Here is a 20,803-nt window from a genome sequence, read left to right on the forward strand (position 1 = left end):
ATGGAAAGGACAGTATAGCCTATACAAAAGGAAAGTTGAATAAAATTGATTTGTTTCTTAATCATTGACATATCTACATTTATACAGCGAGTACAATCATGTCCTTGCAGAAGTGTAATAATTACAATAAAACTTAAACTAGATATCTGAAGTTAAATATTTGTGTAATTTTGGCAGTCTGAGAATAACACGATTTTGGATGTTGACCCAAAAGTCAAAATATTTGATGACTGTCAAGAAATATGCTTTTTACCCCCTCAACCACATTAACCCTGCAGGTGTCCCTATTTCGGACATGTCATTATTAGGCAAACATTTTTTATTTATTTTTGAAAATGGGGCTAAAGTGGTTAACCATTTGTTCATGGTTATTTCTAGCGTTACACAATACCCCAGACTAGGGGATGAGGAGGGTAAACACAATAGATAGATTGTCAGGTGTTAGTTCAGTTGTGCAATCACGTGTACTTTGGATATGTCCACTTCATCACCTAGGCAACAGCTGAACTTACAGCTGTGCGTTGACCCATGTGTTAGAACAAACTGTGAAATCCTGCTGCAATAACATTCATTCAACACATGCTTTAAACTGCATACATCTGACTGTTTCCAAGTTTGTGTTAACATAAAAACAAAACAGAACAAGATAAAACCTTTAACAAGCTTTTTTTTTGGGGGGGGGGGGGGGGGGGGGTAGTGAATGACCAATGGCATTCAGGTGTAGGCTGCTGATAGAGGTTACATAAAGTGATACAATGTGCGTGAGCTGCATTTAATCTAACACTACTTAAAGTGCTGGCAAAGTGCTATACTGCAGTGTTTCCCAAACAATGGGCAGGGACACGGCCCATCTTTTTTCCTGCATTTTTTAATTCAAATACAAAAATCAATAATTCTATTATTTAAATTGTGAAAATAGCATACAAGTCTGGGACCCTGTAGATCGGCTATTTTTACTATATTAAACAGGGCTTAAGTTCACAACTTGTTAGGGCTTAACTTCATAATGCTTTCTGTAAGTTTGGGTCCCAGGGACGCCAAATTTCTCTTTTGGATCTCAAGCTAAAACGTTTGGGAAACACTGCTATTCCGTGTGGGGGGTATTGTCTATGACAATGTCACCAAAGGCATTTTCTTCCAAGTCAGTACTTCCCGGTTTGAATGCTGGGAATTAATTTCCTTTCCTTCATGCTGACAATGAGGTGCATGGGGATAGTGGTTCCATGACGATCTCATTCAAAATGCCTGCAGGTGTTTGCTGTCTAAATAGGCTCTAAATATCAGCAAAAATATAAAGGAAACAAAATTCATGACCAAAGCATCCCCAACATTCAAGACCCAGCTGTTATGGGGGAAACAAAACAAGTTGAATGTACACTTTTCTTTTCAGTGCCAATTATTAAGGCTGCATGACACAAGTGTTCATATCAACATGGAACTGAATAATAATAATATAAATTTACTTTACTCTGCATTGCAAACTCACTGCTGATTCTACACATTTAAAGCTGTGTATAAGCTCTCCATGCTGCCCTGAGATTAATTTCTATAGCACTAGCAAATTTAATATTGTAATTATATTGAGGGACTGGGTCAGCAGCTGTTTGTAATGTTCTGTTAAAAATAAAAATAATAATTGTTAGCCACTCCACTATACCTTTCTGTCTGACAAACAAAACGCCAATGACTCGACCAGCGAGCTAAGGCTTTTTATTTTATCTTTTTCTGGACTCATCTATTCCTCCATTTTTGGGAGCACAGCTCCCAATTACTGAGTTGGCAACATTCCCTTATTAAACATAAGAAGACTCCTTTCAGGACAGGAAGGACTGTATTGAAAGAGCAGGTGGGAGCACATCACCGGTAACCCTTAGAAGGGCATTTGGATGTAGCCAAGGCCTCCGAGTAATAAAATTCATTTTGAACAAAGGTGCAATTGTCTCATGTTAGAGAAATGTCCCTTAACTCGCTTAGAAAATAACATTAAAATAAAACCGCTGGTAAGAATAACAGCTCGTGCCGTACCACCGGTATACATGAAACAAAGCTGCTGATGTGAGCTATACATTTTATAGAGCATAAAAAAAACAAGTCGTGAATGTGATGTTTGTGATCATTAACAGGATATACAGCTTGTAAAAGGTAAGGCCATATTAGTCATAAGAGTTGCCTGGCTGGAGTTCACATACTCCACGTACTCCAAACGATGCTATTAAATCCAAGGTATTAACAATAAAAACGGTTTCAAGCAAATAGAGCACATTGCTGAATGTTGAATATCATGAAATCTTATCACACTCTTTAGGTGAATATTTTCTTTCTCCCAATATGGCCAAAAGCTGAGGTTGTTCATTAATTATTATTATTTGTTATTATTATTATTGTTGTATGTGTCCTGTCTCTTCTTGCTTTTCTTGAATGAATAAACAGTGCTGGTAAATATGTTTACTTGGAGTTCAACGGAGGGTGATGAATAGGTGATCTAGGTCAGGAGCCATTAACACCAGTATTCATCCACATTAGTGACCACTGGTGTTGCCGTGGACATCCTTGGCAGCTAGTGAAGAAACTTGTGTGTTGCATTTATAGAGTGGTTCATCCACCAGGAGGCGCCACACAGGCAAAAGTCCTATGTAGTGTCATGATTCAGTCAGTACCTAGTACCAGCACAACAAAAACCATGGTTCTTTCCAGCTTGTTGTTCTCTTGTGATCGTAACTACAATCAAGCTTGTATACAAGGTTTGCATATCTTTTCATTTAAGGAAAGGAGAGTGGCACAAAACTGTCCCGGTCGTCTGTTGAGGCTTCAACATGATCTGTGGTTATGGGTCCAGACAAGAGAGACCTGAGACACCAACCAAAAAAGCCCAATTTATGCTTCAACAAACAAGTGTCATGCCTAACGTCACTCAACAAAGATGATATATTGTGTTGACACGATACGACCAACATGGCTGCCGTACGAACTGCCTTTACCTCTTCTTATTTCATTTTCTTACAATCTCTCTGTGTCTCGCAAATAGCTCACGTTTTACAGCTCAGGCCTGCTCTTTGTCAGCTCTCCATAGCTGCTCTTTGACTTCAGATGGTAGAGTGTTGAAGAGATCCTCTTCCACCACCAGACTGCTCCTCTTCAACAGTCGACACTCACCCAGCTCCACTGGGAGGCACTCCAGGCGATTACCCCTCAGCTCCAACTGCGTCAGACCGGTTAGTTCCCCAAATCGAGATGGCAAAGTCTGCAGACAGTTGTTTCCCAGATTCAGAGTACGCAGCTTCTTGCACTGGAACAGCTCCGGAGGCAAGGACTCAATCTGATGAGGGATAGAAGGAATAGAATTGACAATTTGATATTTTATCGAGTAGCATGTACACATCTTTCTGGCTGTCTGTCTACCCATCTTCTATCCTTCCATCATATAATCAGAATATTAAAGTACAAACTAATAATCAATCATACAATATTTCCTGTCTCGATGGCACACAACTGCATGGAGTTGATCAAATCAAATATCTTGGTCTCTGGCTTGACTCATGTCCATCATTAAAACTTCAGCACTGGTGTTCTATACCGCAACAGAAACTGCTTCGCATTTACAGTAAGAAACTTGTTCAACAACTCATACTACCAAAAGTTGATTATGCTGATGTAGTTTAACACCAAAACAAACCTTCTTCCCCTTAGTTCAATATACAACCGTTTAATATGCAGATTTGTATTTTGTAATTTGCGGTCCCGCTTGAAAACGAGATGGTTCCGCTCAAGGGGTTACTACTAATAAATAAATAAAATCAGGCCATAGACTGAGGGTTAAGTAAGATAGGCAGGCCCAAATAAAGGTATATTGTGAATGTGGAAAAAGATCAGTACACCCTACGTCCATTCAAGATTTTACCAAATAGAAAATGTCTCACAAGATACAAACTGATCAAAAGGAGTGTAAATATTTCAGAAATACTAACTAATACGACAACAAAGGTTTTGCATCATGAGCCAACGAGATATGTGCCTTCCAAACAAATGAAGAGATGGTATAAAAGATTACAAGTCCATAAAGTTGCAGTTGGCATTGTTTTGCTTTGTTTGGAAGAACATTAAGTCCAGTTCATTGCGATCCAGGATAACATCAGGTCCTATTTAGCCACTTAAGCCTCATATACTAGCCCTGTTAACCGCTCCCCCTTGAAATCACATTGAATGGAATGAAATGCTTTCAAGGGCTACCATATACTTTCGTGCATGACGAAAAACAAAGAAGCTGATCTATAAGCTCACAAAGTACCAACGGCAGTGGAGTAATGTGGTTAACCAATAAACCCTTTTTATACTTAGTTGCCCGGGGTCCCCCAGAGTTCTACAATAGGTCTGTTGTATTACACTACATCAAATCTCCGAATATAGCTGAGTCATATATGATACATCAGCTTTTCTCTTGCATTTTTAATTGTTAAATGTGGTTAAATTAATGCTTGCCTGGTGGACACAACTTTCAAATTACACAACTCGTTTGGGCCGATAATGTGCTAATGGGTAGAGAGGACTCGAGTGAAAAAGACATTAAAACACAGAACTCACCAGAATGGTCCCTATAAATAGAGGTATTTTCAACTGCACACTGACCTCATGGAGTGTATTCTCAGTGTGCAGCCACAGTAAAACAATAATAGCATCCTTTTACTCAGACCACATGATCCAATAAGCAATTTTAAATTAAAAACATAGTGCATTAAGTAGAACATTGTGTAAGTGCTTTTAATTAATCGGAGGTGCACAAAGCATGCAACTTCCATCTTCTTCACAGCCAGTCAGACAGACACTTGTGCAGCAAGAGGAAGGTTACATAGTTTTACTTTAACCCTAGCGTGCCTATTTTTGGAATTGTTTTCAAAAAAGCAAAGAAAAAAAGCAAAGCTACAAGCTCACTTTGTGTTTTGGTTATTCGTTGTACGACAAATATGGCTATAGGGCTAGAGATAATGTCTGCCCTGACCTGTCTGATCTATTCAAGCATGTAAAACTGAGAGAAAATGAAAGACACTGTGTGGATTCAGGTATAATTAAACCTCTCCTAAAATAATACACAGGCATTTTCAAAGAAGAGAATAAGCGTTCATACCCTATTGGCTGTCACAGCAAAGTACTGCAGGTTCTGGAGGAAGCCCACATCAGCGTGAATGCTGGTCAGGTTGTTGTGACTCAGGTCTAAGAAACGCAGCTTGCGGCAGAAGAACAGCTGGCTGGGGATCTTCTCGATCTTATTTCTGTTTAGGTACAGCCGTTCCATATTGGTCAGAGTGCCTATCTGAATTGGGATATAGGCAATCTGGTTATACCACAGCTTCAGGCATACTAGGCGGTGCAGGTGCTGGAAGCTGATGATCTCCTCTATTGTCTTCAGATTGTTATCCTTAAGGTCAATCTCTTGAAGATTGTGCAGACTAAATATGGAGTGTGGGATGCGTTCAAGGTCACAGCGTAGCAATTCCAGCTCGGTTAGGTTGACCATCTTTTTCAGGCTGTTGAGTACCATCAGCTTGGTACCCTCATTATTAATGGAAAGCTTCTGGAGGTGAACGCCCACATCGGTCACCACCTGAGGCAGCTTGGTTAGGTTGCTCTTCAGGCGAAGAACTTTGAGCCTTTTGAGCTCCCGGAGCCCATCGATGACAATGAAGCGGTTGTTGTCTGCACTCAGGTTCCCAGTCAGGTGCAGCTCGTTGAGGTTCTTAAGACTGTAGATCCAAAGAGGGATCTCCTTGATGTCAGTAAACTTGATATGAAGGGACTTGAGGTTCTCCCTCAGAAAGGCGAGAGCTGGAGCCTCAATTTTGGCCGGTGTGTGATAGAGCCACATCTCTCTCAGGCTGGTCAGCTGAGCTATGATAGGGGGAATGGTAACATCAGGGATGAGCTCCAGTTTTAGCACCTCCAGCTCTATTAGATCAAATACTGTGTCTGGAATCCCACTGAGCATGAACAGATGTAGCTCCAGCTTTTCCTGAGAGTTCTTTGTAATGCGCTGCCTGAGCTTGTCCAGTGTCCATTCATTGTTCAGGTTCAGCTGCCTCAGCTTGTTCTCGCTCACCTCAGACAGAAACACAGCAAATCGCTTCGAGTAGAGCGGGTCGTACTGGTCGATCATGTGCATCATGAAGGCAAAGTCGTTCTTCACATCAGGGATGTCGCTGTAGTTGCTCTCCTCACGAATCGAATCAAAGGAGTACCGCTTAAGGGAGCGACTGACCATCCAGCACAGAGTGTACATGCAGATAATTCCATAAACTACCACTAAGCTAATGTAGAAACAGGCCAGAATTTTGAATAGAGTAGCTAAGGGGTGAGCACAGTGGTACATGGCGTACCCTGTCAGCTTCTCAATGTCCACTTTGCAGACCACACTGAATTTTATATAGCGTACATAGTAGGCTGTGTAGCAAATTATCAATATAAATTTGATCACTTTGATGATGGTCTGACGAATGTAGAGGCGATAGACTATGTCACCTTCCTCAACATGGACCCTAAATTTCTTCACCTTCTCGAAAAGGGCCTTGGCTTGTTCTCCTTCCTTCTTGTCTAGAACCCCGGTTTCAGAGCGATCTACAATTCCTTGTTCAATTCTAGACTTGGTTCTTTGGAGCATAGGTACACTTGCCTCCACGTCCTCACTGATAAATGAGGTCTTCTTTTCCACAGAACCGTTCATTTTCCCCAAAGGCTTAGGGTCACTCTCCTCCACCACCGTCTCAGACAAAGCCCTCGTTGTCCATGGAGAGTCAAAGCATTTGAGGAGGATGGAGACAAAGTGCTCTAGTTTAGAACTCGTCCTTGGGAACTTGAACCAGAAGTTGCTGCAAGCCAGGAAGATGAGAGTGTGTAAGAGCACGAGGTACGGGAAGTATTTGGCAAACCAATGTAGTTTGTTCTCATAACAGACTGCGTCGACGTAGTTGTACTGGTGGCGGTCGAGCTGGTACTGGATCCCTCTGGGTTCTGGGGCATACGGGACGGTTACATTGGCGATGGGAATGGTCTCACAGGCCCCGTTGACCACCCACTTGCAAGGCAAGCAGATCATCTTGTCCTGCGAGACCTGCAGTGTGCCACCAAACACAGCGATCATCAACATGACAACGGAGAGGTAGTCGGTGAAAACGTCCCACCATGGTTTCAGGATGCGGTACGCCGGCTGCGTGTCAGCAAAGTACCGGAGCTCTGTGATGGGAATCATGATGGTTTATCTGTAAAAAAAAAAAAAAAAATAGACACAAAAATAGAATATCATTAGTGTTATGTCACATTAATACTATGGAAGGTTATTGAGGATAGTTTTATATCCTATTCTGTCACGTTTACAACATTACTATTTTGTAAACGGCGGCGGTGGCTCAGGGGTAGAGTGCCTGGATGGTCAACCGTAAGGTTGCCAGTTCGAACCCGGGCTCCCCCAGAGTTACTGTCGAAGTGTCCTTGAGCAAGACACTGAACCCCTAATTGCTCCCGATGTGCTAGTTGGTGCCTTGCATGGTTTCCGCTGCCATCGGTGTATGAATGTGTGTGTGAATGGGTGAATGTAATGCACAATCTCTGTAAAGCGCCTTGGATAAAGGCGCTATATAAATGCACCATTTACCATTTACCATTTTTACCCATTGATTGTCATATAGTAAACGCTTCCCAGGCTCTGCATCTGCATGTCATGTTTGTTCTGGAATCCTGTTCAGTCACCCTGATGAAGGCATTGTTGACGCAACACGTAGGTGCATTTTGTATCCTTGCTATGCATTAGACAAACTATAAGGAGTTTAAACTTTTCCACAACAGTCCCATTCAATCTCCTCAAAGTATGACCTCTATTGATGTTGGACACTCAATGGATTTTTTTCTCTAGCGCCACCATTAGGGCTCAATGGCAAATTGTGAGTTGTTAAATTAACCCAAACTACTTTCTTTAAGACCCATAGTTTTGTTCAATTTAATGAGTAAAAGGGACAAGCATTGGCCTTTTGGTAAAGTTGTAAACAACACATAGTTAATGATATAATTCTACACAAGTAAACCAATTATTCAGTAACGAAATTTGTATTCGATAGATTTTCTATTAATCAGATAATCGAGGCAAATTCACTCACCCCGAAAATGTATTGCGCAATTCCAATGCTTAAACGCAACAATACTTTATTGACACATCACAGGTTTACAGGTGTAAAAAAAAGTGGGGGAAATTCTTAGCTCCACCAAACTACAAAGACAATTATCTTGTTGATCTCATATTCAAGAAAAAATCACACACGTGTGAACTGAGTGGTGCAATCCCCCCCCCTCTCTCTCTCTCTCTCTCTCTCTCTCTCTCTCTCTCTCATTAGAGACACAGCACTACCCCTCTCACTGTTTCTGGCGCCCCCTACTGCTATTATTAAGTCACATACTCGTGCTCACTTATACAAACAGGTACACACACACACACACACACACACACAGGTACATGGACATTCCTGGTTGTAGGAGTGGTTGCACCACTCAAAAAAGAGAGAAAGAAATTAAGTATTAGAGCATGCTGTGCATGCTCTAATGATTTGGTTACAGTATTATATCACCTGGTATTGTAATCAGCCTAGTGTTCAGCAAATTAATTATTACCATAAACTTATATTAAAACCACTCTACCACAGATAGAAACACATACATCCAAAAGAGACATTTTAGGACTACAGTTCCAAACCATTACATGCTGATCTGATTTAGAGACTAAGGAGCCGTTCATACTGAGGGTCCAACGTCCCAATAAGCCGACACCCATTAATCCAACTACCCAATATTCCGACCATAGAGCCCCAGACTAACCCTATCCCCAAACCCAATATTCCGACCATAGAGCCCCAGACTAACCCTATCCCCAAACCCAATATTCCGACCATAGAGCCCCAGACTAACCCTATCCCCAAACCCAATATTCCGACCATAGAGCCCCAGACTAACCCTATCCCCAAACCCAATATTCCGACCATAGAGCCCCAGACTAACCCTATCCCCAAACCCAATATTCCGACCATAGAGCCCCAGACTAACCCTATCCCCAAATCCCAACCGAACGCGGAAGTCACTATAACCAGTCTTTTTTTACAAAGTTTGTGTGAACTCTGTCATCCACTTGACAAACTATATTCGTATAGTTACAGTGCTTTAGTGTGCCCTTTAGCTGGGTGTCACAGTCACACAACAAGAATAGCAAACGACAAGCTCACAGCGCAGCTGGACGTGGTGTGAGCTTGTAGATCGGCTATCTTCATTGCACAATATGGCGTGCACAGTGCAACCAAACGTAATCAAGCTTAGGATTGTCAGAGGAGGGAGGGAAGTCATTTAATTTTACTGTAAACTCTGCTATGCGTCAGGGACATCCAGACATCCTGTATGTCGACAGCCCATTGTGGCTTGGAGAATGCCGAGCAAGCTGGATATGAAGGACCACAGAGCCTGACACAGCATGCATGCTCGTGCAGACATGCACGCACACAGGCTTATAGTTCAACATTAATAAGCCAGTTTCATATTCAGATTGAGGATATACAGTATACTAAGAAAAGTAAGTAAGTCACAACTTCAGATTTTACCGCCATGAAGTCAAATCTAAAGTTTTAACAGAATCTAGTACACTATGAGGCAGTACAAGAATGAATGAATGGGCCGAGGGGTTGGCTAAACATAAGGAAGTAGTTAGTGAACAAAGACCTGCAACTTGAACTTTGGCATTAAAATGACAAGCCCAACATTGAGGAGTAAGCAAGTAACCAAAAATCTTCTCCAAAGACTCCTCTTCCACCGAGAGCATACCGGTATATGTTCCCGAGGTTCTTTGTCCCCCGCTAGAACCAAGCGAACATAGGCATGATCCCCCATTCACCTTGCTAACTCACTGCCACTTTTATTGGCAGGAAAAGGATCAAAGGGTATGGATGGATTAATCAAAAAAGATTTAAAAGAAAGCCACACTATCTCCACTCTATTCTAGAATCTAGCTCACAGCCTTATTTCAAATTTACAGAAACTATTTCAAACCAAATACTAAATTGATACCATCTCCACGTGATAAACGGCTTTACACCAAAGCCTGTACTGAACTGCATGCAGTTAGTGTTGCATGACTTAATGACAACATGTGTCAGACTGAACTGTTCATAAATTATTTACTGCTGTACAGAGTGACTCAAACAGCCACTGCGGCACCTCTCCTTGTGACAGTGATCATAACAGGTGATATTTGATCACAAGGTGAATGTAGAGAGACAGACTAAATATTCCCTCTTGACCCTGACAATAAGTAGCCTATCCGAAATGTTTTATTTAAGGCTGACACATTATAGTGATAATTCAAATTAGCTTTCATCCTTGTGCTTCTAGCAATCTCTCTAACCAAACAGAATCTGTTCCTAGTACTAAGTTGGGATGTACCAAGTGATGATTCAAAGTAGTGCAATGCTTTAACTAGAAAAAGTGCCCTTCCGGGCACAGGTCTCCACCAGGTTATCCACAGATCCGTGCAGTTAGAGGTAAAAACACTTTTCGGCCAGTTATAGCGCCACCTTGAGGCTGAGTTGAAATTGTTCATGTGGCATTTCGTCCTCGGCCTAGTGGGAATGTGGGTGCACAATTTCACGGAAATCACGCATGTGTTCATGATTTGCAGCATTTTGTTTGAAACTGAGCACTCCTGTGAACTTTGGAAGCCAATCTTAACCAATCAGGATGGAGTCTGATAAATCTGAAAGACCTGTTTCGTTGAATGGCTCTAGAGAGACTGTGTACCAATTTGCGTGATGTTTGGACAAAATCTGTAGGTGTACTGTGCAAAAACTTGTTTGGGGCAGAGGTTCATCGTTGGCATCCAGGGAGTGTGTGTGCAAAATATGGCATCGACCGGGTTAACGGTGGCCGAGATTAGCTGTTCACGGACACACGGACGGACGGACGGACGGACGGAGTGCAAAACATACTCTCCCCACATGCCTTCGGCCTGGTGGAGACAATAACTCAAGCAAAGAGGTAGTGGCGTAGCACGTCAGTTGACAGGACTGTGCAGTAAATTAATGTCACTGAATCAAACACCAAAAACACCTTCTCAGAATAGCACTCAAAATTGTATCAGGTGTGATATGGTATTTTAATACTGTATGGAGATGGAGAACAGAACTTAACTCAAACTGTAAGATACTAAGGGCCGACTACAGTCACTACACTCTCAACACGGTGCACTCGCAGTCCACCATCACAATTATCAGACAGCCACCAGATAGACTGTAACCTGATCGGTCTCACTGCACCACAGTGAAGTAACAGGGATTCCTCAAATTAAAATGGGATGCACAGCAATTTGATTGAAGTGGCGACCCAGGCTTGATAGCATACTTGTCCAAAGCTCTCACTTATCTTAACAGAGATCTGCTCTTAGCTTCCTGATGGCCTTCTAGCAGAATTCACCCACATTCTTTCCCTACAGAGCTGCTTTTGTTAAGTCAATGTCTACTCTAAGCAGTAAGCAGCCCTGGCCCCTGACTACATGCTTATCCATGGTCCAACTCAACTTCATCAATTACAGCAGGCTTCTCTAACCCTGTACTGTGGGTGTGGGGTATGAACTGAAGGGAATGACATGACCCTGTCTCTGGGTTTTAATTAGCACAGTTAACCCCAAACATTTCTGCGAATACTTTTGTCAAATATTCACCTATTTTCACTGAATGTTTATTCACCTATTGTGACATTGTCCAAAAAGATAGCATATATTTTTAAAGGGGAAGTTGTAACAGCATGCCTTACTAAAGATAGGGTAAACACTAGAGAAATAGCTATCGGAAATAGCTATCGATAAACTTGAATGGCTAAACTGATAAGCGCCCATTTAAATATTGGTGAATTAAGCCTAAATCAGGGGTGTGATTTATGTTGTTTTGTTATTTGTGTTGTATACACTTTCTCCACGGACAGCATTTTATCTGGACTTCATAGGATCAGCTCTCAATAAAATAGTCACACAAACTTCCATACATAATAAGTCTCCATGATCTAGCAATCCAACAAAAATCCCTTTCATTCTAGACTAGTGTCATATCTCTCTCTCTCTCTACAACCCATCGAAGCAACCATATCCATGCGAACAAGACCTGTGCTCTCGTTACATTACAGTGGTGTGACAGACAGTGACGCCATGGTGCCGCTGTGTGACTGCCTTGAGAAAGGAGATGGGGGAAAACATGAATAATGCTTTTTCACTTTCAACCAGGTTGAACTGGTTCTAATATAGTCGCAGACACCATTTGACCATGTAGTGTCCCTCCCTATCCCTCTCTCACACACAGCTTGTTTTTACCGGTAAAACACGATTGTACAAAGTGGGTTTACCTTTGAGGGAGTGGAGAGCACAATACAAAATATCCTCCCAATGTTACCCGATTGTATGTATTATTATTAGGACCGCCTTAGCCTATATAGTTAAGATTTTTAACAGATCATGTCTCATGTTTATTATCATGGAACAATCGCGCCCATCGTAACGATGGCGATTGTGTGGATAGTAGTAACATTGTATCTGATGCATAATCACTACCATGATGTAGCATTTAGCTGTAAACAATGTAATCATTGTAATGCAGGACAATGTCCGTGTAAAACGTGGTACATTCATTAATGAACAAGGTTCTCTTGTCGGTGTGTTTTTGAAGAGCTCTTTGTTGTATTTACACAACAACATTCCACCACCGAGTGACGGGGAAACGATGTCACACGCAAAACAGAAGATGATGAGCAATATTCTTTGTACATGCTGCGACAATGAATGTGTTAATATAAACGTTTGATATGAACCGACACCCACCTGATAGATTACAGATGGTGTCTTTCGCCTCTTCTTCTGTCCACAACTGATTCATTTCTTAACGTTTTCCCCTCCGCCACAGAGCAATACGTCCACTCCACACATCCACCGAGAAGAGAAGCAGGCGCCAGGCAGTGGGCACTGCAGGCAGCAGGAAAAAAGCCAGAGAAGGAACTGAAGAAACAAGAAGCTCCAGTCCAGTCTAGTCTACCTGCTGGCTAGCTGCTGACACAGGAACCGGAACCACCTCCTCCGCTAACTATACACACGCATTTCAAATTAAATGCTGTGCAAAAAATGAAATTGATAACCAGAGCCGGTCAGCCGGATTAACCCTGCTGAGGGCCCCCGGGCTGGACCAAATTTGAGGCCCCCCCTTGGGGCGTGCAGGTGCAGCGTAGCCCCGCATATCGCCGAACATCTTTTGGGTTATTTTGTTTTCATTTTGGGGTACCCAGGCCCAGCGACGTAGAGTCTGTGGGGGCCACGGGGCCATGGCCCCCATGAAGAATCCTAGGGCCCCTTTCGGCCCCCATGAAGATTTTCGTGGACATTTTACATTTACATTACATATTTTCTGGGAATTCCGAACATTTTGGACCTCTCCGCCGGCAATCTGAGAATCCCATCGTCAAATATTCGGGAAAACAGCGCCTCCCCTGTTGTTCCTCAGGCAACAGTCTGTCTTGAGAGACACCGGCCGTCCAAGAGGTGTTAAAAAGTGCTAATCGGGTTTCTTTTGTAGTTGTTCTTGAGGCGTGACATAAAGGGCGCGTTCGGAAATACCACACCGGAGCACACTCGCCTATTAGTTTGCATTGCACAGTGGGCTCAGTGCGCTATTTCCGAACGCGCCCAATAACACTGATCAAGAATTCACCAAAGAGACCTAACCATGACAGACTAGTGAGACTACACACTGACTCGAGAAAAGACCCATATCGTCCAAAATAGGCTGATCAGTCGCTGTCTGTGTATAGGCTAATTCATTGGTAAAAGTATGCTAAAGAACTCATTTTTAGACCATTTGGGAAATACATAAATAAATAAATCCGCGGCGGCCTCGCTGCGCTCGGCCGCGACAGTCCCCCCCAACGCAATTCTGTAGCCTACCCAAAGGTAAAACGCACCCGCCGCCTATGATCTCTCTCTCTCTCTCTCTCTCTCTCTCTCTCTCTCTCTCTCTCTCTCTCTCTCCCCCCCCCCCCTCTCTCTCTCTCTCTCTCTCTCTCTCTCTCTCTCTCATAATAATAATAATATAGTCCTGAAAGTCCTCACCTTGGCTTGGACATTGGCCCAGTGTTCCCTCTAAAAAAATTCGGTCTGAGCAAACACTCAAACCTCCTGAGCAGACATCAGCAACTACTGAGCAATCATACATCACCTTGACACCAACTATCCAAACGTTAGATAATGCGAAATGAGCGCCCCTCACTTCACACAGGTGTGATTTTTTTCTTTTTTCCAAATGGATTTTGGTATATGAGTGAATCAATGAATAGTTACATAAGCAAGTTACAACATTTTTATTTTATATCAAGGTGGTAGGCTAGCAATTTTAGGAATATTCAGTTAGTCTACATATCAGTGGTTCTCAACCTTTTCAGGCTGTGGTCCCCCACAGTAATCATTTGAACTGGGGACCCCCCACCCAGACAAGCAACAGAATGGTTCCACAGATAAATAATGTGAAAATAGCCGATCTACAAACTCGTTGTGAACTTGTAGATCGGCTATTTGCACAATTGTTGCCTCTTTCTTTATTATTTAATAATCTGGCCAATGTTTGACCAGTTTTCATAGCATGCATGGTTTGCTGATTACTTTTGATGCAGTAATGGTATTTTTCTTTTAGAGCCTTTGAGGTATTATAGAAAGTCTTAAAAGTCCTTAAATTGTCACTTTCACTGTCATCTGGGGTCCTCCCCCCTACTACCCCCAAATCATGTGGGGACCCACAGGTTGAGAACGACTGATATATTTGTTTACAATTGTGCATTACATGGGGGGCATGAGAAAACGTAAAACTTTATTGGGACACACACACACACACATACACACTAAGACGAGTTTTTTTGGTGTGTCTTTGAACTCCTATAGTTTCTCAGATTGTCGAACGTCAGCAGCCTCTTATGGCCCCTACTACGCCAGCTATGGGCTACTATTATCAGTAGCTCTACATAGCAGAGGGATTGATTGATTGATTGATTGATTGAAGAAAGATGTATTAACAGATTGGAGAATTACAAAGAGGTTCCATATGGGACTAGACCGCTAGAGATTAATGTTAGCTTCCATGTGTTGTTTCATTCACAAGTAAACCGGACTGGAGGCTTGTTGTGCTGTAGTGATAACCACGTTAGCTATCCAGCTAATGCGACGCTAACGTTAGTTCCCCTCTCGTTGTTGTTTTTTATCCACACTTCCATCCTTCCATCCCACAAGGGACCCAGGTGTGGATGCCCAGTTCTTACCCATGCACACTTAGCCCATACATAACCTATATAGGACCCAGACATGGGTGACCAGTTCTAACCCATGCCCACTTAGCCCATTTGTAACCCATATCGAACCCACAATATTTGCCCAGTTCAAGCCATGCCCACTTAGCCCACATAGAACCTACCTGGAACACAGTATAATTGCCCAGTTCTAGCCCATTCCCACTTGGTACCCATAAACACACATGCACCTCATATGGTGCCCACATGGACATGTTAGCTGGGAGTCTGGGACAGCATGGCCTGCCGCCCTGAATGTCTGTAATATTTACCTTTCATGTATTCCATGAAGTAACTGTGCGTGTGTGTGTACTCACCCAATTCCTAAGACTTGGAGTCAGATATTGTTCACTATTGTTTTATGCATTTTTATTTTTTCTCTATTGCACTTTGAGCTGCATTTCATGTCATGATTATTTATTAATATTAATAGGTCTGGCAGAAAGCGTGTAGGCTATTTTGTAAAATATCCATGGGGGTCATGTTCCCTGAGCCCTATATCAGCCTCAGTCATATTCCCTCAATCCCTAACTTTTTATTATTATTGCGAAATTAAATTAGGCCCTAATTATACCTCTGTGTGGATGGATAACAGATTGATGTCTGTCACTGTCTGCCCCCCCTAAAATACATGATATGTCTGGCATCATACTCCAGTCCATCTTTGGGCATAACTGACAGCTGGGAACCTGGGACTACATAATGTTGATGTCATATTGATTGAAATTGATTGAAATATTTATTAACAGTTTGTAGAATTTACAGTACATTTTAAGCACAAACTCAATACAAAGACTGTCAACTGTGAGTGGACGACCCAATTAAGCATTACACTTGTTTACAACAGGGTCCACATTGTTCAATTCATCAAAACATTTAAAGACATACAACCATTTAGAGACATACAAATAGACATTTCTATGTAGCTAAAGAACAGAACAGGAATTCATCATATGGGAAGCAAAAAAGGGAAAATATACAAGCACTGGGAAAATATACAATATACAATATACAGTGAGGGAAATGGGGTGGGGGGGATTCAGATTTTACAGAGGCCAGTTTCGAATTGCAGCCATCCGTAGGTGCCCTTTGAGAGCGGTTTTGAAGGAGTCAAGGGATTCACATGTCTTAATGACTGTTGGTAGGGCGTTCCACATTTTGGTGGCATAGGAGCGAAAAGAATTTAGTCCCTTGTTTGTGCCGAATCTGGGTTGTACATGGTTTGTTGCACTCCCTCTGGTGTTGTGGGTGTGGACTTCGTTTACATTAAGGAAGTATTTAGACAGGTACATGGGTATCTTGGTGGTGTATCGAATCTTGTGGACCAGACCCATTGCAAGATGCTGTACTCTGTCGACGACCCTAAGCCATCCCAGCCTGTCAAAGTGGGCAGGGGTGAGGTGGGTTCGGGGGGTGAGGCCAAGTAGGAGCCTGACCAGTTTGTTTTGGGAGGTCTGGAGCCTTGTTTTAAGGGCCTTTGAGGTGCTGTGGTACCAAGAGGTGGATGCATAGTCAAAGAAACCTTGTACGAGGGCTCCTGTTAAGGTCTTCAAGGTGTTTTTGCTGACCAGTGAGGAGATCCTGTAAAGGAATCTTGTTCTTTGATTGACTTTTTTGATTACGTTGGTGGCCATTTTATCACCGGAAAGATTAGCCTCCAGGATGGAACCTAGGTAGGTAATTTGATCTTTTCGTGTGATAATATTGTCACCCACTCTAACCAAGAAGCCATCTGCCTTGCTGAGTTTACTATTTGATCCGAAGAGGATGGATTCAGTTTTTCCCAGGTGTAAGGATAGTTTGTTATCAGCGAGCCAGGTGCAGATTCTACCGAGTTCAGAGCTGAGGGTCTTTTCAACCTGCAGTTTGTTCCTGTCCGAGACCAGCAGTGCTGAGTCATCTGCGAACAGGAACAAGTTGCAGTCACAAGCTGAAGTCATGTCGTTAACATAAATTAGGAACAGTAAAGGCCCTAGTATGCTTCCTTGTGGGACACCACAGCTCACTGGGAGGGGAGGGGACAGTGTTCCGTTCACCTCCACCATCTGTTCTCTCCCCTCCAGGTAGGATTGCATCCAGCTCACTGATGTGCTATCAAAACCAATAGCTTTAAGCTTGTTAACCAGTATGGAGTGGTTCACGGTGTCAAAAGCCTTTTGGAGGTCCAGCATGACCATGCCGCAGTATTTTCCAGCATCCACCTCGTGTTTGATGTGATCGCTCAAATAGAGGAGGCATGTGTCAGTGGAGTGGGATGTTCTGAAGCCAGATTGGAACTCGTACAGCAATTTATTAGTGGCAAGATACTTTTCAACCTGTTCATAGACTATTTTTTCCATCACTTTCGAGATGGAGCTTAGAATAGAAATAGGGCGGTAGTTGCCGGGTTCTAATTTACTCCCTTTTTTGTACAAGGGGGTTACTTTGGCCAGTTTAAAATCTTGGGGGACCTGTCCCTGTTTGATGGAGAGGTTAACTATGTGGGTGATGACTGGAGCTATGGAAAAGGCTGAGTCTCTGAGAAATTTGGAGGGAATATTGTCATGGCCAGTGGCCTTGTGGGGTTGGAGGGCACTCAGTTTTTTAAGTACCTCCTCGGTTGTTACCATTGCCATTTTAAAATCATCTTTACAAACACCAAGGTTTTTGTAGAAGGCTTTGATGTGCTCTACACCAAAACGCCCAGAGTGGGAGGGCAGTTTGCTAACCAGCTTTGTTGCAATGTTTGTAAAGAAGATGTTCAAGTGGTTGGCTACATCGAGTTTGTCAGTGATGAGGGTGTTATTCAATTTGATGTTTATGTTAGTAAACCTGGTTTTTAGTTTCCGACCACAGCCATATGATGTCAACTGACTCATAGCAACGTCACCGGGTTGATGCAGAACCAAGGTCCAGATCCAACGCGATACCCACTTACCCAGCCAGTCAGTCAACCCAGACACAGCTCTTTGACAAGCTTTATGACATGGACTATGCAGAAGATAATCTTCAAGACTTCTTTAACCAGTTCTGACTAAACTATACTTTGAGATACTTCGCTAGTTCACTTTAGGTTCACCAGTCGAGCTTTAGGTATTTTCTTTTTTAAATATACGAAAGTATCTAAACAAGTAACTCTTCTTGATCCAAGGCTAGGTCTTTTTCAACGTTTTTAAATCGATCCAGTCCCGCGACTCCCGAGTCCCGCCTGCAAGGAGGAACTCCTCCGTCTGTTTCCCTGAGACGGAAGTAAACAATCGATTGTGTTTGACGTCATCACATTGCGACAATCATATGCATGTTGATGAAATAGCTCAGGCTTTAAAAGCCTCAACATCTACATTTATTTAAAGGTCCAGCTTGTTAATCGCAACCGAACGCCATGAGTCATTTTACCGGGTTGTTAAGACGCTGTCATAAAATGTCAACACGATTAATGTATGGACGTCAATTTCACCACTTGGGACGAGCAGTGACAGCATCCAAAACAAGACAGTCTTCAAGCCTTTTACGGTCTATGCAGTCAACACAGGAGGACACGCGTATCTATCATAAGTGTCCCACTGTGACACAAAGAGGATTCTTCTCAACTACATCACTCTGTAGAAATGACATCGTTGGAAAGATCCAGACAACGCATTATCAGCTAATTTACACATGCAAGGTAGTGTGTGTGTGTGTGTGTGTGTGTGTGTGTGTGTGTGTGTGTGTGTGTGTGTGTGTGTGTGAGTGAGTGAGAGGGGGGAGGGTAGAATGGCAGTCTTGTCAGATATTCCAAATTCCATATATTGTGGACTATATGGATTATCAATTAATCATTAACATTTATCATGAATGATTTTTTTAGGTTTGCTCCACCAGATCAAGGAAACGGATATCCAAGATAGCTTACCACAAAGGTGTAGTAATAGTGACCTGTCCAGGATGTGAAAAACACCACGTTATTGCTGATAACCTGAAGTGGTTCTCTGACCTGGAGGGAAAGAGGTCAGTGCTTGGCTGAACATTTTACAATGGATGAACTCAAATGATATACATTACTTTGTTTTATTCTCACACCATCATAAAACCTACTGTTGACCATAGCCCCATATGTGCCCTCTCCCTATGCTCATTCTGTAGCTCCGAGATGAGCTATCATCTCGGAGCTACAGAATGAGCGTAGGGAGAGGGCGCATGGGGCTACTGTTGACCATAGCTACTGTAACATCTGAGAGACCATTGTATTTCGGTATTTTAGTTTTAGTTTTTCCTTAGGAATATGAGGTTACAATCTGAGAACCCATTCGGTTTTCCCAGTTGTTTTTGCCCTTGGGAGGACCACCTCCTTTTTGTGTAAAACAGGAACTCAGGTTTGGCCCGTTCCCTTTCTTAGCCCACTTCCCCCCAGGTGCTTCTGTGTCGAAAGGTCGAAAACAGCAGTTGGTATCAGACCTGAAAAATTATTTTCTGTTTACCAAAGAGCTGGAGAGAAAGGAGACACCTGTTACTAAACAAACACTATAGCAATGATTACTTGGATTGGAATATAGAGCTATTCAACACTCTTTACACCACTAGCCCTGAAACATGATGACATAATCATGACATGAAGCAACTTCAACCTGTTTTTTGGGACCGCTACATTTACAGAGCAAACATGTACATAAACATTCAGATTTCAAATATAAAGTACAACCTACCCTTGCATATTCGCTCTGCTCCCTCATTAGAGGCTTTTTAAATCCCCTACTAAAGACCCATTTCTTCACTGTGGCCTTCGACACTGCCTGATTATATAAATTGTATAATCATGTAATTCTTTTAGCTCCTTCTATTTTGTCCCTTCATATTTAGTTTTTAGGTTATGTTTGCTTGTATTGATCCGTTTTTCTTTTTCTTTTGCCTGTCTTGTTTTTTTCCCTTCCTGTTTTTAGCCTGTACAGCACTTTGGTTGACCATTGGTAGTTGTATGTGCTATATATATATATATAAAAAGTTTGAGTTGAGTTGAAGTACGAGCATCATGTGTAGATTGTGTACCATGGCTATTACATCACATACACAAGAAATGTAATATTTGCAGCACAATATTGAAAGGAAATGCTTGTGATTCTCACAAGATCATTATTATTTTATAATATGCCACATTTCTCTGTACTTTCAGAAACATTGAAGAGATCCTTGCAGCAAAGGGAGAGAAGGTGAAACGGGTTGAAGGAGATTCTGCTTTAGAGATTGTGGTGGATGAGTCCAGAAAAGCTCTGACGTCACAGGATTCTGAAGAAGATACAAAAGAAACAGACAATGACTCGCACAAAACATGATATATATCTAATTCTATATAGTATATATAGATAGATAGATATTTTTGTGTGCGTATTGTATTGTTTGCCTTTCATAATAAATTGAATATGATTTACTATCCCTTTCTTCCCTTCACATATTCTCAGGTACAAATGTGAAAATG

The 20,803-nt window shown here is 42.2% G+C and overlaps 1 protein-coding gene across 2 annotated transcripts; it reads right to left on the minus strand.

Moving 5' to 3' along the window:
- Nucleotides 1-681: 681 nt before the first annotated feature.
- Nucleotides 682-18,317, minus strand: LOC310879094 (volume-regulated anion channel subunit LRRC8A). 2 transcript variants are annotated; one of them, XM_083793523.1, is made up of 4 exons: nt 18,226-18,317; nt 12,875-12,969; nt 5,120-7,244; nt 682-3,316 (listed from the first exon to the last, which is right to left on the minus strand). In XM_083793523.1, exons 3-4 carry the CDS (start codon nt 7,232-7,234, stop codon nt 3,041-3,043), a joined length of 2,391 nt encoding a protein of 796 aa, XP_083649649.1. In that variant the 5' UTR covers nt 7,235-7,244; nt 12,875-12,969; nt 18,226-18,317; the 3' UTR covers nt 682-3,040. The 2 variants fall into 2 exon arrangements, with proteins under 2 accessions (XP_083649649.1, XP_083649648.1); XM_083793522.1 differs by lacking the exon at nt 18,226-18,317 and having other exon boundaries at nt 12,875-13,006.
- Nucleotides 18,318-20,803: the final 2,486 nt, after the last annotated feature.

The sequence above is a fragment of the Protomyctophum parallelum genome, assembly GCF_964188405.1.
Source record: "Protomyctophum parallelum genome assembly, chromosome: 21".
NCBI classification, from domain to species: Eukaryota; Metazoa; Chordata; class Actinopteri; order Myctophiformes; family Myctophidae; genus Protomyctophum; species Protomyctophum parallelum.